The sequence below is a fragment of the Prionailurus viverrinus genome, chromosome D4 (assembly GCF_022837055.1).
Source record: "Prionailurus viverrinus isolate Anna chromosome D4, UM_Priviv_1.0, whole genome shotgun sequence".
Classification (NCBI taxonomy): domain Eukaryota; kingdom Metazoa; phylum Chordata; class Mammalia; order Carnivora; family Felidae; genus Prionailurus; species Prionailurus viverrinus.
In genome coordinates this window covers 77,374,823-77,389,184 of record NC_062573.1, presented here as the reverse complement: position 1 = coordinate 77,389,184, position 14,362 = coordinate 77,374,823, and the positions used below count along the sequence as shown (strand labels likewise).

Here is a 14,362-nt window from a genome sequence, read left to right as displayed (position 1 = left end):
AGTCCCTTCCATGTTGTGACTTTATTGGGAGGGCGTGAAAAATAAAGCGTGGGAACAGCGCCTCTCTGTGGGCTAGTATGGTACTGTCGTGGGCTCTTAAAACACTGTATTTTAAAAATTGTCAAAAACCACTGTGGACAAAACGTTCTCCCCTTGCTACAGCACGATTAGAAAATTCTTAACCCAATCCACATAGAAATTTAATAATTTCATTTTTATTAAGGACACCAGAATGATCAAGGCTGTCATCGATAGCTGCAGGCTATTTCCCCGCCCTTCCCCCCAGGGGCCATCAGAAAATGCTAATGCTTAAAGGGACCTTAAATATGAGGTTGGACCATGGTGTGCTGGCAAAGGTAACAATCGGCTTCTGAGGGGGAGGAGCTGGTGTGCAGCATTTGCCTATTTCTGTGCTGTAAGTCTTTCATCGTGGCAGATTTCAGGTTAACATGACGTCACTGAACAGAGCGTTGGGAAGAGATGTGTCCTAGCAAATCATTCTGTTGTATATCCTCCATACAAATACAATAGACACAGATGACCTCAAGAACACAGATAAGAGTAAAACGTAGTAAAATAGTGAGGAAGGGCGTTTCAATACTACCTTTCTAAAGTGGAATAATTTTGGATTTATAGACAAGTTGCAAAGGTAGTACAGAGTTCTCGTGTACCCTTCTTTGCCCAGTTCCTCTCGATGTTAGTATCTTACATAACTATGATACCTTTGTCAAAACTGAGAAATTAACATGGGCTCATGACTAGCAACTAAACCACAGATTCAGATTTTACCAGTCTTTCCGCTAACGTAGAGTTTCAGTTTTAACATGCAATCCAAGATACCATATTACATTTAGATTATTTTTTAGTTAATACAGCTTATTTAATTGTTAGTTTGTATAATTTCATTTTTGACAGTGTCTGTGGTTAACATCTGGCTCAGAACATTTCAGAAATTTGACCCATCAGCTCTCAGAAGCCGTGGGTTGATTCTGGAAGTCAAAAAAGGTAGAAAAGAAACAATTTCATATGATGCACACTCTAGATTGTTAGAATCTTTGGTAGTGGATCTCTAGGTGGTTCTTAAATTCATCCATGGTTCAGAAACTCCACAGAGACGAGGAAAAGGAGGCCCAGGGCAGGATCAGACTTGCCCCTGACCCCTCAGTTGGGGGGATGATAGAGTCGAGACCCAATTCTGGTCTCCAAATCATTTTTCTCCCAACACACTGTCTCCAGTGGGCGGATTTTGTAAGAGAAATTATGTCAACACCTAGGAGTTTGATTTATCATAATCAGGGGAAATGAAATTACTCTAAAAGCTTATCCCTAGATCCATAGATAACTGGGGAAAAAAATTCAGATGGCAGCTTTATGGAAAAACAAACAACAATACTGAATTATACACTCAGGAGTGTGAATTTCATGATTCTATCACAATTTTGAAAAAAATGTTCAGATGAGACACATTCTACAAAATATCTGACCAGGACTCCTCAAAACTGTCAAGGTCATCAAAACCAAGGGAAGTCTACAAAATTGTCCCAGCCAAGAGGTGACTGAGGAGACAGGACTACAAAATATACTGTGGTATCCCAGATGGGATCCTGGAACAGAAAAGTGGCATTAGGGAAAAACGGATGAAATCTGAATAAGATATGAAACTTTAGTTAATAATAATAATAACAATGGATCAACATTAGTTAATTGTGACAAATGTACCATCCTAATGTAAAATGTTAATAAAAGAGAGACTAGGTAAGGAGTATACAAAAACTTTCTGTACTATATTCACAACAATTCTATAAATTTTCGAGTGTTACAAAATAAAAAATTGTGCCAAGAAAAAGCAAAGAATTCATGGTAGGAAAACAGGATAGCCCAAGTCATCAACCCTCTCAGGATCTCGGTTTTTGTTTATAAAACCTGGCTTCGCTCTTTGGAACTATTATATGGGGAAATCAACTTATGGATGTGAATGAATATTTAAAAACAACAATGGCAACAACACCATTCTAGTCATCTGAAAAACAATCAAAGTTCCATTTGCTTCTTTGCAAACAGAATCCATGGACCCCATGCGCCTCAATCAGCTATCCCCTAAAGATTTCCCACCAGGGGCAACTAACTGAGCAGATCTTCAAATGCCAGGCTTGCCTCTGCCCGTTGGCAGAATGGTCTCGATCACTTCCAAAGCCGAAGCCCTGAGAGCATCGGGCCAGCAGAGCAGGGGCAACGGTCCCGGTCGATTTCGTGCCGTTTTGCCAAGTTTCGGTGAAAAATGAAAAGAGCTCGCGTCACCTTTCAGGGTTTGACACCTTCCCTACCTTTGACGACATGATGTTCTTTACCTCCTCGTCTGCTGCACAGTGTGGCCCCGCGAGGTCTGGATTACTACTGCTCATCACCCGCGCCTGCAGCAGCTTTGAACTCACGGCGGCAGCGGACGTGCGTCCAAAGGTGTGGTAGCGAGGGTCAGGGAGGCCAGCGGGGGCGCCTGCACCCCGCCAGGTACCGACATGTCAACAGAAAGGGGATCAGAGTCACTTACTGTGCTTGAAAGGGGAACGGAGGGAGTGGAACTAAAACCCACCTGATTAGATCTTGGAATTAGGGTCTTATATCAAATGCTGGGGGATGTCCAAGGGGCAGTTGATAAGGTGGGAGGCAGCAGGGAGCTGGGAACACACACCTCATCCAAAGGCAGAGGCGGCTACTGAGCCAACCCCAGGGCTACTGGAGCTTCTGATGGTTCTAGACAAGCTAGAAATGTGGACTTCTAAACTTATTAATATTTACATTAAGACAGCTTTAAAAGTCCCGCGAGGTGTTCTGAGATCTGAGAATCCAAGGAATCCTCTGAGCCTCATATCAGTTTTCACCGTGATGTGTACGTCTTCAAAAGTGATTATGTGAGTCTATGAGATATTACCAGTTCTGTAAAAACTCAATCGAGGGGCACCTGGGTGGCTCAGGGAGTTAAGCGTCCGACTTCGGTGTAGGTCAAGATCTCATGGTTTGCGAGTTCAAGCCCCGCATCGGAATCTCTGCTGTCAGCTCAGAACCTGCTTCGGATTCTGTCTCCCTCTCTCTCTCTGCGCCTACCCTGCTCACTCTCTCTCTCTCTTTCTCAAAAATAAATAAACATTGGGCGCCTGGGTGGCGCAGTCGGTTAGGCGTCCGACATCAGCCAGGTCACGATCTCGCGGTCCGGGAGTTCGAGCCCTGCGTCAGGCTCTGGGCTGATGGCTCAGAGCCTGGAGCCTGTTTCCGATTCTGTGTGTCCCTCTCTCTCTGCCCCTCCCCCGTTCATGCTCTGTCTCTCTCTGTCCCAAAAATAAATAAACGTTGAAAAAAAAAAATTAAAAAAAATAATAATAAATAAATAAACATTAAAAAAAAAAAACTTACACAAAAAACCTCAGTCGAGATTACAGGTTTACTTGCAATGAGGCTGCGTGGACTAATAAAAACGGCAAGTTTCTTTGCGAGGTAGGACCTGGAGGTTTGTAAACTTGGTAATGCTACTTTTCATATCCTGCTGACTAGAAGCACAGGGCGATTCTTACCTCTGTAACTAATTGGGAAGACTGGAGAAAGGCACCGTTGTTATTTCAAAAGTTTAGTTTGGGGGAAATGAGGACAGGGATTTCTTCTCTTCATAATGAGACGTTTAGGAAGCAGTGCTCACCACAACAGTCAGATATGTGTTGTGTCCCTGGTCATTATCATCCTAGCGTCCTACATTCCTGTTGTCATTGAGCCATCTTTGAAAAGAAAAGATCCGGGGCGCCTGGGTGGCGCAGTCGGTTAAGCCTCCGACTTCAGCCGGGTCACGATCTCGCGCTCCGTGAGTTTGAGCCCCGCGTCAGGCTCTGGGCTGATGGCTCAGAGCCTGGAGCCTGTTTCCGATTCTGTGTCTCCCTCTCTCTCTGCCCCTCCCCCGTTCATGCTCTGTCTCTCTCTGTCCCAAAAATAAATAAATGTTGAAAAAAAAAATTAAAAAAAAAAAAAAAAAAAAAAAAAAAAAAAAAAAAAAAAGAAAAGAAAAGATCCTCGCCCGCATCAGAAATCACCCACTGGGTAAAGACCAGTGAGAGTCATCCCACCAGCGGAAAAAAAGAAGTGCCTACGGTATACAAAGAGGGAGCGAGGCAGGAAGGAAGCAAGAGGGAAAGCTCTAGAAATAAACTTCTCAATTCAGCACTCACGTTCTGTTTTGTATCACTGATACAAAAATAAGTGACAAATGAACAAAATGGGTTTTACCTGGGAAAAAAGTTTCCGTGGAAGAGGTGATGTTGGGCATTTTCTTATATTTTTAATTACGTGGCAGTGGGGTGGGGGGGTGTGGAGGGGGGGGCCTGCCCACCAGATGCCCACACCGGGGGCGACGCTACCTGACTTGGGCGAGTCCCTGGGCGGCTCCGGCAGGCGGAAGACGTAGTGCACGTACGAGGCCAGCAAGCAGTTCCTCCCGTGCTGGTCCTTGGCCAGGTCCTTGCTGTTGTGCAGACTGTTGGCGATGGCCACGACGGACTCAAAGGCAAACTGGGAGAAGTTGGCTGAGGAACCGAGAGAAAAACGGGTGGCCTCATCATCAGTCGTTAATGAATCCAGGTGGAATGTTCTCTAGGGCTGGGTCCTCAATGGATCAGAGGTAGAATGTTCTCCGGGGCTGTGCCAAGGAGTCCTCGCTGCCGACCAGCCGAACCAGGCAGGTCACCATGCGGGCCAGGGCAGAGTGAGCGGTTTTAGGGCCACCCTCCGCCCCGGCTCTGCTTACTGGGAACGACTTGCACATTTCCTTCTCCATCTCCCCCTGTGGCCAGGACTTGAGACGGGGTCTACTGTGGCTCTTCGCAACAAAGACTTGAGACCGTCTAGACCCCCTTCCCCCTCTCAACCGTGCTGTGACCTGGTGTTACTCAGCGGGACCTGCACTGACATGAGCACTATCACCCGGGAGCCAGTTAGACATGCAGACTCTCGGGCCCCGCCCTGGACCTCTGGAGTCAGAATCCGCATTTAACAAGATGCCCAGGTGATTCTCAGGTGCGCTCGGGTCTGAGATGTGCTGTTGCAGCACGCAGATTCTTGGGGCCACAGATTAAACTAAAAAGGGAGATGTGGGGCGCCTGGGTGGCTCAGTCGGTTAAGCGTCCGACTTCGGCTCAGGTCAGGATCTCGCGGCCCGTGGGTTCGAGCCCCGCGTCGGGCTCTGTGCTGACAGCTCAGAGCTTGGAGCCTATTTCAGATTCTGTGTCTCCCTCTTTCTCTGACCTTCCCCTGTTCATGCTCTCTCTCTCTCTCTGTCTCAAAAATAAATAAACGTTAAAAAAAATTTTTTTTTAAATAAAAATAAAAAGGGAGATGTGTTGTGCTGTCCTCCGTAGTGGACCCGCCCAAATGATTGATGACTGTGTACACTCTTGTTCAGGAGCCCCAAGCCCTCCACGGTTTGGCCCCACCCTACGTATCCAGTCTTGTACCTTTTCTGCTCAAATTCAACTCCCTTTAAAATGAGGTAGCTGTTCAATCCCCACCGTGTGTCTGCTCTGTCTTAGCTCTGCCATTTTTCTCATGCTGTTGTCCTCACCTGGAAAGTGCAATCTGCTCCCACCGGCAAAATCCCAGCAGCCCTTCAATGATGGGCACAATCCCCCCTCCTCCAGGAAGGCTCTGACACCACCCAGTACAGGGTTTCAGTGACACTGACACATAAAGTTCTTTGGCCGTTCCTGGGGGAACTCTGTCTCTCTGAGGAGGCATCCAGCCTCCGGGCATTCACCGGGGTGAAGTGCATTTCTCCTCCTTTCTTGTCTCCCCACCGTGCCTTCCATAGTGCCTGACAGATGGGTTCTGAATAAAGGCTGTACCTTAAGTGCCTCCAACTATTTGGTCCCCCAGGACAGGCAGCAACTTGCTACAAAGCTCAAAACAGGTGAATGAACACTCTGTCTAGTGAACAAGTCTATGTTAAATAGCTGGAACATACGGGGAACCTGGGTGGCTCTTGTCGGTTAAGTGTCTGACTCTTGATTTCGGCTCAACTCATCATCTCACGTTTGTGAGTTCCAGCCCCGCATGAGGCACTGTGCTGATGGCGTGGAGCCTGCTTAGGATTCTGTTCCCCTCTTTCTGCCCCTCCCTCTCTCAAAATAAATAAAAATAAACTTAAAAACACTAGGTGGAACAGACAAAGCAGGGTGCAGATATGTGGGGGCATGGGAAGAAATCTGGGAGGGGGGTGAGCTTGCCAGTTTGCAGGAATCTATCCGGAGAGGCAACAGCTCCACGGACGACACGCTGGCCTGCCTGTGACAAGGATGTCTAACCTGTGGATGCTCGAAAGAAGCATCCCAGGACACGATGCACCCGAGGGATTCTTCCCGGCTCTGCAGGCTACCTGGCATGTTCTAGACTATGAGTTCAAGGCCCCTCCCCGCCAGCTCACTCATGTGCCACGGCCCAACTGTGTTACTTACTTCTCTTCTGACACTCCCAGGAAAGGGTCTTCCGATACTGTTTTCTGAACCTCTTTTTTTCTAAACCAGACATTCGGTTTTCCGCCTTTGTCTTGCGCATCTTGCTTGCACATTTTGGCCTTTTCCCCTCCGCCCCTCCTTCAAAGCCATCTCAAATACCGTCTTCTTCCCGGGACACGCCTTCATCCTCCCAGATGGATGTTTTCACCACCCCTGCTCCGGTATTTAGCGTATGTGTCCCTATGAGGACTTCTGTCGGTCCTGCTGCTCTTTGCCACGTTGTAAGTCCCATACGCTCTTGACTGTTCCTGCAAAGCCTACAACACCTAGCAGAGGACTGGAGCATGGGTGGGACCCAAAAGACATCCGCTGGACTGGAGGGCACAAGACCACATTAGTCCAGCTGAAAACAGCCTGAACAAAGGTGCCTCACAGCTGCTGGTCTCCTGCAGGAGTCGGGGGAACCGCCGGACCCAGGTCATACCTGACATTGTCCCAGAGGAAGTCTTACACATCGTACTTAGTGCCAACGTGTTCAAAGTAAGCATTTAAAATATACTATAAGACAGAAAAACCACTGAGTGGTTGCTGGGGACTGAGGGGAAGGGTGAATGGGGAGTGGCTATGGATGGGTAGGGGCTTCCTAAATTTAGGGCTGATGAAAATGTTCTGGAATTAGATACCAGTGACAGTTGAGCAACTATGTGAATGTGCTAAAAATCAGAGAATTGTGGGGCTCCTAGGTGGCTCAGTCAGTTGAACGTCTGACTAGTGATTTCAGCTCAGGTCATGATCTCACGGTGCGTGAGTTGGAGCCCCGTGACGGGCTCTTTGCTGACAGTGCGGAGGCTGCTTGGGATTCTCTCTCTTTGCCCCACCCCTGCAAGCTCTCTCTCTTTCTCCCACTCTATTTTTCTAAATAAATACATAAACTTAAAAAAAAAAACAAATGAGGGGCACCTGGGTGGCTCAGTCGGTTAAGTGGCCGACTTCACCTCAGGTCATGATCTCGGGGTCTGTGAGTTCGAGCCCCGTGTCGGGCTCTGTGCTGACAGCTCAGAGCCTGGAGCCTGTTTCAGATTCTGTGTCTCCCTCTCTCTGACCCTCCCCCGTTCAGGCTCTGTCTCTTTCTGTCTCAAAAATAAATAAATGTTAAAAAAAAAAAAATGAATTGTATGTTTTAGTGAATTTTAAGATATGCATATTACATCTCCACAAAAAAGCGATCATGTTGAATTTCAATTTAGAGAGTTCCTTTCCTCCCATTTTTTTTTAAAAAAAAATTTTTTTTTCAACGTTTATTTATTTTTGGGACAGAGAGAGACAGAGCATGAACGGGGGAGGGGTAGAGAGAGAGGGACACACAGAATCAGAAACAGGCTCCAGGCTCTGAGCCATCGGCCCAGAGCCCGACGCGGGGCTCGAACTCACGGACCGCGAGATCGTGACCTGGCTGAAGTCGGACGCTTAACCGACTGCGCCACCCAGGCGCCCCTCCTTTCCTCCCATTTAATAGGAACTGTCTGACTTCTTGAAATGCTATTTCTTTGTTGGTCAAGAAAACAAATATCTCAGAAGTAAAATAAATCCATCAATTACAAGAAATGGAACTTGAAAGATTGCCTCTGATCATTCAGTACATACGTCGTTAAAAGCTGAAATTTTAAGCATCCTACATTAATGTGCATTTTTTTTTTTTAACATCCAGGAAGTCTCAAAAAAAAAAAATCAGTGGACTTGGCTTCCCTGGACTCACGTCATCAATGGAAAGGAAGATAGCACCGCCCCTGTTCTCAGGATTTCCGGGAAGTCTCGGTTCCCACAACAAGGCGCCGCCCCCCTCCCCTGGCCCCGCAGGCCTCCCACCTGTCTGGCCGGCGATGACCATGGGCTGCACGGAGAGCTGGAAGAGCTTGTCCAGCACCAGGTGCAGGAACAGCACCAGCGGCTCCAAGCGGGAGGAGTTCAGGCAGATGAGGCTGAGCTTCAGCTCGTGCTCCAGCGACGTCTCGCTGATCTTCTGGTCCAGCACGCGGATGGGGAAGGTCACCTGACTCTCCAGGGAGTGGCAGAGGGTGAAGAACCTCTCCAGGTGGTTGTCCTAGGGGGGCAGACGGCACACGTTGCACGGGGCTCACCCCTCCGTGCTCACCAGGGGGTGCACAGACACACACAGCTCCAAGCCTCTCATCCCGCGTTCCAGACCAGGAGTTCTAAGACAAGGCTGTTTCACACTGAGGGTATGAACTCCTCTGTGCCATGGTGTGAACAAAACAATCGCTTCTTTAAATTTTTTTTTTTTATGTTTTATCTTATATTTGAGAGAAAGAGAGAAAGAGAGAGAGAGAGAGAGAGGAAGCATGAGCAGGGGAGGGTCAGAGAGAGGGAGACACAGAATCCAGAGCAGGCTCCAGGCTCTGAGCTGTCAGCACAGAGCCCAACTCGGGGCTCGAACTCGCGAGCAGCCGAAGTCGGATGCTCAACCGGCTGAGCCACCCAGGCGCCCCAAAACAATCTCCTGATAACTATTAACTGAAGAAAACATGCTTTGGACTCTGGCATGGTTTGTAAGCAGAGGCAAGGACACCAGGTTAGACACGTTGCCAAACAGGGGGTCTGAGCACACGTAAAGTGCAGGCAGGGGCCAGAAAAGGAGGGCGTGTCGAACTGGCATGGGGGAAAGCTGGAGAGATGGCAGGATGACAGAGGGAGATGAGACAGCAGAAGAAAACGTTGCAAATGGGACCCCCTCGCACAACGTCTCAGCCAGCAGGCAGCAGGGCAGGTCCTGGGTTCCTTCATCTAGGGGCTCCACATTTTTATGAGGTCTTCCTCATTTAAACCACAAATAAAACCTGAACAGGCCTGGAAGTCTCCACAGAGAACCACTGTTCTTTGTTCTACCCATGCACAAAGACGGTCACTGATGTTTTACTGGACCCTGTCCTTACAGGTTTCTCTGCTGTACCCCCAGCTTCCTTCTGGCTCTGATCTGAAGTGGACCTTGAGGTTCCTTACCTGGGTGTGAACCGAAGAAACAGCTTGCACTTCAATATTAAATACTCCCTTATGTCCTTCAGCCCACTTAATGGGAGGGTTCTGTAAAGGGACTTTCTGTGTTAAAGAAAAAAAAAAAAAAAGATTAGCAATTCAGTCCCCTTTTCTGATCACCGACAAGCCGAGTGAAGCAACTTGACCCTGTAAATGTCAGGGTTCTACAAATATAACCCCCCCTGGAAGCCTAATCTGAGTGGTCCAGGAGTTAGGAGCCCTGAGTTCGAGTTCAGTTCTTCACAGAATTAGTTACTGTTACTTTGACAAGTCAAATAAACTCCCATTTTCTTATGCTGAAAGGAGCGATCAGAAGTGAGTGATGTGGGGCGCCTGAGTGGCTCAGTGAGTTAAGCATCTGACTTCGGCTCAGGTCATGATCTCGTGGTTCGTGAGTTCCAGCCCCGCGTCGGGCTCTGTGCTGATGGCTCAGAGCCTGGAACCTGCTTCGGATTCCGTGTCTCCCTCTCTCTCTGCTCCTCCCCCGCTTGGGCTCTCTTTCTCTCTCTCAAAAATAAATAAACATTACAAAAAATTGTTAAAAAAAAAAAAAAAAAAGAAGTGAGTGCTGGGTCTTAAACTCCCATCCAGCAGTGATAATCCTGGATTCCGGGGAGTAATACTGCAGCGATTTCCCCATTAGTCAGGAATGTCAAGACCAAGTGTAGAATATCTTACAAGACATGAAATTTTAATGCTTTCAAGTGCCCGCAGTTCCTTTCCCTTTTAACACCGTGTTTCCAAATAGCAGTCCTGGTAGGCTCCCGCTTTAATTACTCAAAAGGACTCTTTTATATACCATTTATAGATCAGCAGTTGTTCAGTCCTTAGGGACTTGCCTTAAATTCCCACCAGAATTGTCATCCTCTAGAGACACCACCACACAGCGTTGAGTGAGCACCGCCCAGCCTGGCCCAGCCACGTGAGTGTGGGCATCTCCCGCCTTCTAACGGAAGGAGGCTTGCTGTATCTACAAGGGGGGGATGTGTGCATGGGGTACGGACCCTTGGAAGTCCTCAGACAGACTCACAAATGGGGGCTCAAAGCTGGATCCAGCCCACAGACAAGTTCTGTTCCGCCCAGTGTTGGAAACTTTTCTTTTTTTTAATGCTTATTCATTTCTGAGATACAGACAGAGAGGGACAGAGTGTGAGCAGGGGGCAGGGACAGAGAGACAGGGAGACACGGAATCCTAAGTGAGGCTCCAGGCTCTGAGCTGTCGGCACAGAGCCCGACGTGGGGCTCGAACTCCAGAACCGCGAGATCATGACCTGAGCTGAAGTCGGATGCTTCACTGCCTGAGCCACCCAGGCGCCACAAGAGCCCTTATCTTTTAAGATAATTGTAAAATATTTATAAATGAAATGATATAACGTCTGGGATTTGCTTCAAAGTAATACTGACTGATGCAAACCTGCGCCAGGCAGACGAGGAGCACGAGAGCTGGTGCAGGGCCAGTGCCTCTGTGGTGACCACGGAGAGGCCACCAGGCTCCCTTAAAAGAGTGGACTGCAGCACTGTGCATGCACAAGAGGTGGCACAGGAAACAGGAGGAAGCAAAGACTACCGACATTGGCATCTCGGGAGCAATAAAGGTATCCAACTGCAGACAGTGACAAGGGACCCAGAGGAGGAGAACCCGGCGACAGTTAGTGTGGGAACCTGCTAAAAGGATCTGTGCTGAGAGCAGCTGTTGTCGCAGAAGAGCTCTATCTGCCTTGTGCTTTACAATACATTATTCTGTGAGTCCCTTTGTCGTGGAGAATGCAAGGCGGTGCTTCCTTGGGTGCAAGGTGCATTTGCCAAACATTCAGAACTGGGGATGCCTCAGTGAAGGGGGTTCCACGTCCACATTTGCTCCCATCCTATCAGAGCAACGTGCTCTCAGAACATGTAACACGCTGAGAGACGGCCGTCCTCCAAAACATGCTGAGCATCCTCAGTCACATCTAAGGGAATGAGAAGTGCATCTGGGCAGGTGGTCCAAGACCATGGCCAGCCAGGAAAGGGCTCCTGGCTAACTTGGCGGTTACCTCTGCAGAATGCATGGAATAGTTGGGGGGCAGCTTTTCCAAGGCAACTGGGAGACAGTAGGATCCCGTTTGAAGGCGTTCATTTAAGAGAATTGGCAGCCACTGAAACAGATGATGTAAAGAATAAAGTGGTATTTATTACAGCACATAATTCTGGCAATTTATCTAGCTCACAATAATCAAATGCAACTAAATGATGATTAGATATTGACCAGGCCTCTTTGCGGCAGTAATTTCAGTCAAGTTCTTTGCATTTTAAATTCCCCGGGAGCTCTGAAGATAGTAATATCCATGATTTACTGCTTTCGGAGCCAAAGGAGTAGCATTTTTCTTTATAGCCAGTGTTTGTGAGTGTCTGAACAAGATCAGTGTTTATCTTACCTTTTATATATACATACATATATTTTTTTAAAGAAACAACTTTCTTCCCCTTGGGGAAAAAAGAGCTAGTTTTATATGTGGAGCATATATGTTAAATCTGGAAATAATGGACAGTGCCATGCTTTTTTCTAAGTGAGCGTTCTTCCAGAATCTAGCATCCCCTAGCTTTCCCTTCCAGAAATATGTCATCTGCTACATCAAGTCATGTTTGCTTTTTGCTATCATCTGGCTTGGCGTATTTTGCTACTTCTGGCAGGAAAAAAAGCAAGTGAGTAGAATTTAGTTGTTGATCTCTGCAGGGACCTTGAGTCCCTCGACCGCAGGGTGAATCAGCAAGTTGAAAACGACTCACCGAATATCCCAGAAGACTTTCCACGGAGGCTCCTTGCTTCTGCTGACAGCTGATATGATAGAAGGTGAACAGGAGGTGGTGATGTACTGTGAGCTTAGCAGGAAGCTTAATTTTCACTTCTTCATAGAAGTCAGGAGACCTGTTTCAAAAGCACATTACACACAAACAACTTTTTTTTTTTAATTTTTTTTTCAACGTTTATTTATTTTTGGGACAGAGAGAGACAGAGCATGAACGGGGGAGGGGCAGAGAGAGAGGGAGACACAGAATCGGAAGCAGGCTCCAGGCTCTGAGCCATCAGCCCAGAGCCTGACGCGGGGCTCGAACTCACGGACCGCGAGATCGTGACCTGGCTGAAGTTGGACGCTCAACTGACTGCGCCACCCAGGCGCCCCTACACACAAACAACTTTTAGCAAGAATGATGACTTCTCTGACTATAAATTCTAAGGCCACAGTCCTTTTGCTCCTCAGAATTTGCCTGCTTGGTGTGTGGCCTTTTATTTTTTTAAATGTAATTTATTGTCAAGTTAGCTAACATACAGCACAGAGGGTGTGCTCTTGGTTTTGGGGGTAGATTCCTGTGATTCATCATTTACATACAACACCCTGTGCTCATCCTAACAAGTGCCCTCCTCAGTGCCCATCACCAACTCTCCCCTCTCCTCCACCCCCCGGCCCAAAACCTCAGTTTGTTCTCTGTATTCAAGAGTCTCTTATGGTTTGCCTCCCTCCCTCTCCGTTTGAAACTATTTTTCCCCTTCCCTTCTCCCATGGTCTTCTGTTAAGTTTTTCAAGTTCTACATATGAGTGAAGGTTCTACATACGAGATCTGTTTTTCTCTGACTGCCTTATCTCACTCAGCATAGTACCCTCCAGTTCCATGCATGTTGCTGCAAATGGCAGGATTTCATTCTTTCTCACTGCCAAGTAGTATTCCATTGTATATATAAACTACATCTTTATCCACTCGTCAGTTGATGGACAGTTAGGGTAGTTCTCAATTAAAAATGAACTACCCTACGTCCCAGCAATAGCCCTCCTAGGAACTTATCCAAAGGATACAGGAGTGCTGATGCATAGGGGCACATGGACCCCAATGTTTACAGCAGCACTTTCAACAATAGCCAAATTACAGTGTTTTCCTTTTTACTCTACCTCATTCTGCTCCCAAGCTGGAGATCCTTGGACCAACCTTATGCCCCCGGATATACTTTGCCTACCTAACACCCTCACAAACTAAAGGTTTTGTCGGGGTCAGGGGGGAAAGATCTCTGCACACACAGCGGAAAAGTTCAACTTCATCTGAAAACGGGATAAGGCTCAGAGTTTTGCTGTGACCTCCTTTTCTATCTCCACCCCAAGAACAGGGACTGGCATGTGGCTGGCACTCATCAAAGGAATTTGGATTAGCACATGAATGATGTTAGGAAGGAAAAGGAACCTGATTTTAGTGAATTACAAAGTCCCAGATACTTTACTAAGGGCTTCATGTATATTATTCAGTTCATTGTCAGCCCAACCCAGGAAAGTGCGTTCAGAGAAATGCTTAAATGGGCCAAGGTTATCGAGCCAGGATCAAACCCAAGTCCATCTGACTCTGTAAGGGTGGACTATTCATCTCCTCTTCCTGTGAACTGTGAATAACGGTTTAGGCGTTATTCTGTGACTCAGTTTACCCACAGAATAATGAGTGTTCCATTTCTCTTGGCCAACTTAAATCTCCTTAAAGTTGACAATGGGGCAGGTGTGGAGTGATAGTTAGAAGACAAGTAGACAGAGAAAGGAGAGCTGGTTTTGTTTCTGGCCCCCTGCAGTACCTCAGAGCAAGGTAGGAAATTTATTTCTTTATTTAACACCATAAAACTTCTCATTATCATACTAGGACAGAAGGCTCCAGAAAAGGCCAAACAACATTCAGTTCTTAAAGATATTTTCTTCTCCCAGTCTTAGGTAATGGCAAAAAATGTGCATCTCTGACACAGAATCATGGAACTGACATATATTTGCTTGGTCCCTCAGTCCCCCAAATTATAAAACTTTTGGGAGGAATCATCTAAG

General features: G+C 47.2%; 1 protein-coding gene across 6 annotated transcripts in view; it reads right to left on the bottom strand.

The window, feature by feature from the left end:
* DOCK8 (dedicator of cytokinesis 8) overlaps positions 1-14,362 on the bottom strand; it is a 230,314-nt gene that overhangs the window by 74,317 nt on the left and 141,635 nt on the right. For 5 of the 6 annotated variants that reach the window (XR_007146129.1, XM_047829190.1, XM_047829194.1 and 2 more), the window contains 6 exons: positions 12,303-12,441; positions 11,570-11,671; positions 9,504-9,599; positions 8,352-8,586; positions 4,398-4,562; positions 2,325-2,494 (listed from right to left, as the gene is read on the bottom strand). Coding sequence is in view for 5 of the 6 variants with exons in the window: in XM_047829190.1 (XP_047685146.1) it covers positions 2,325-2,494; positions 4,398-4,562; positions 8,352-8,586; positions 9,504-9,599; positions 11,570-11,671; positions 12,303-12,441 (907 nt within the window). In the remaining variant the exon portion in view is untranslated. The remainder of the gene's footprint in view (positions 1-2,324; positions 2,495-4,397; positions 4,563-8,351; positions 8,587-9,503; positions 9,600-11,569; positions 11,672-12,302; positions 12,442-14,362) is intronic. The other variant, XM_047829191.1, reaches the window with a different exon arrangement.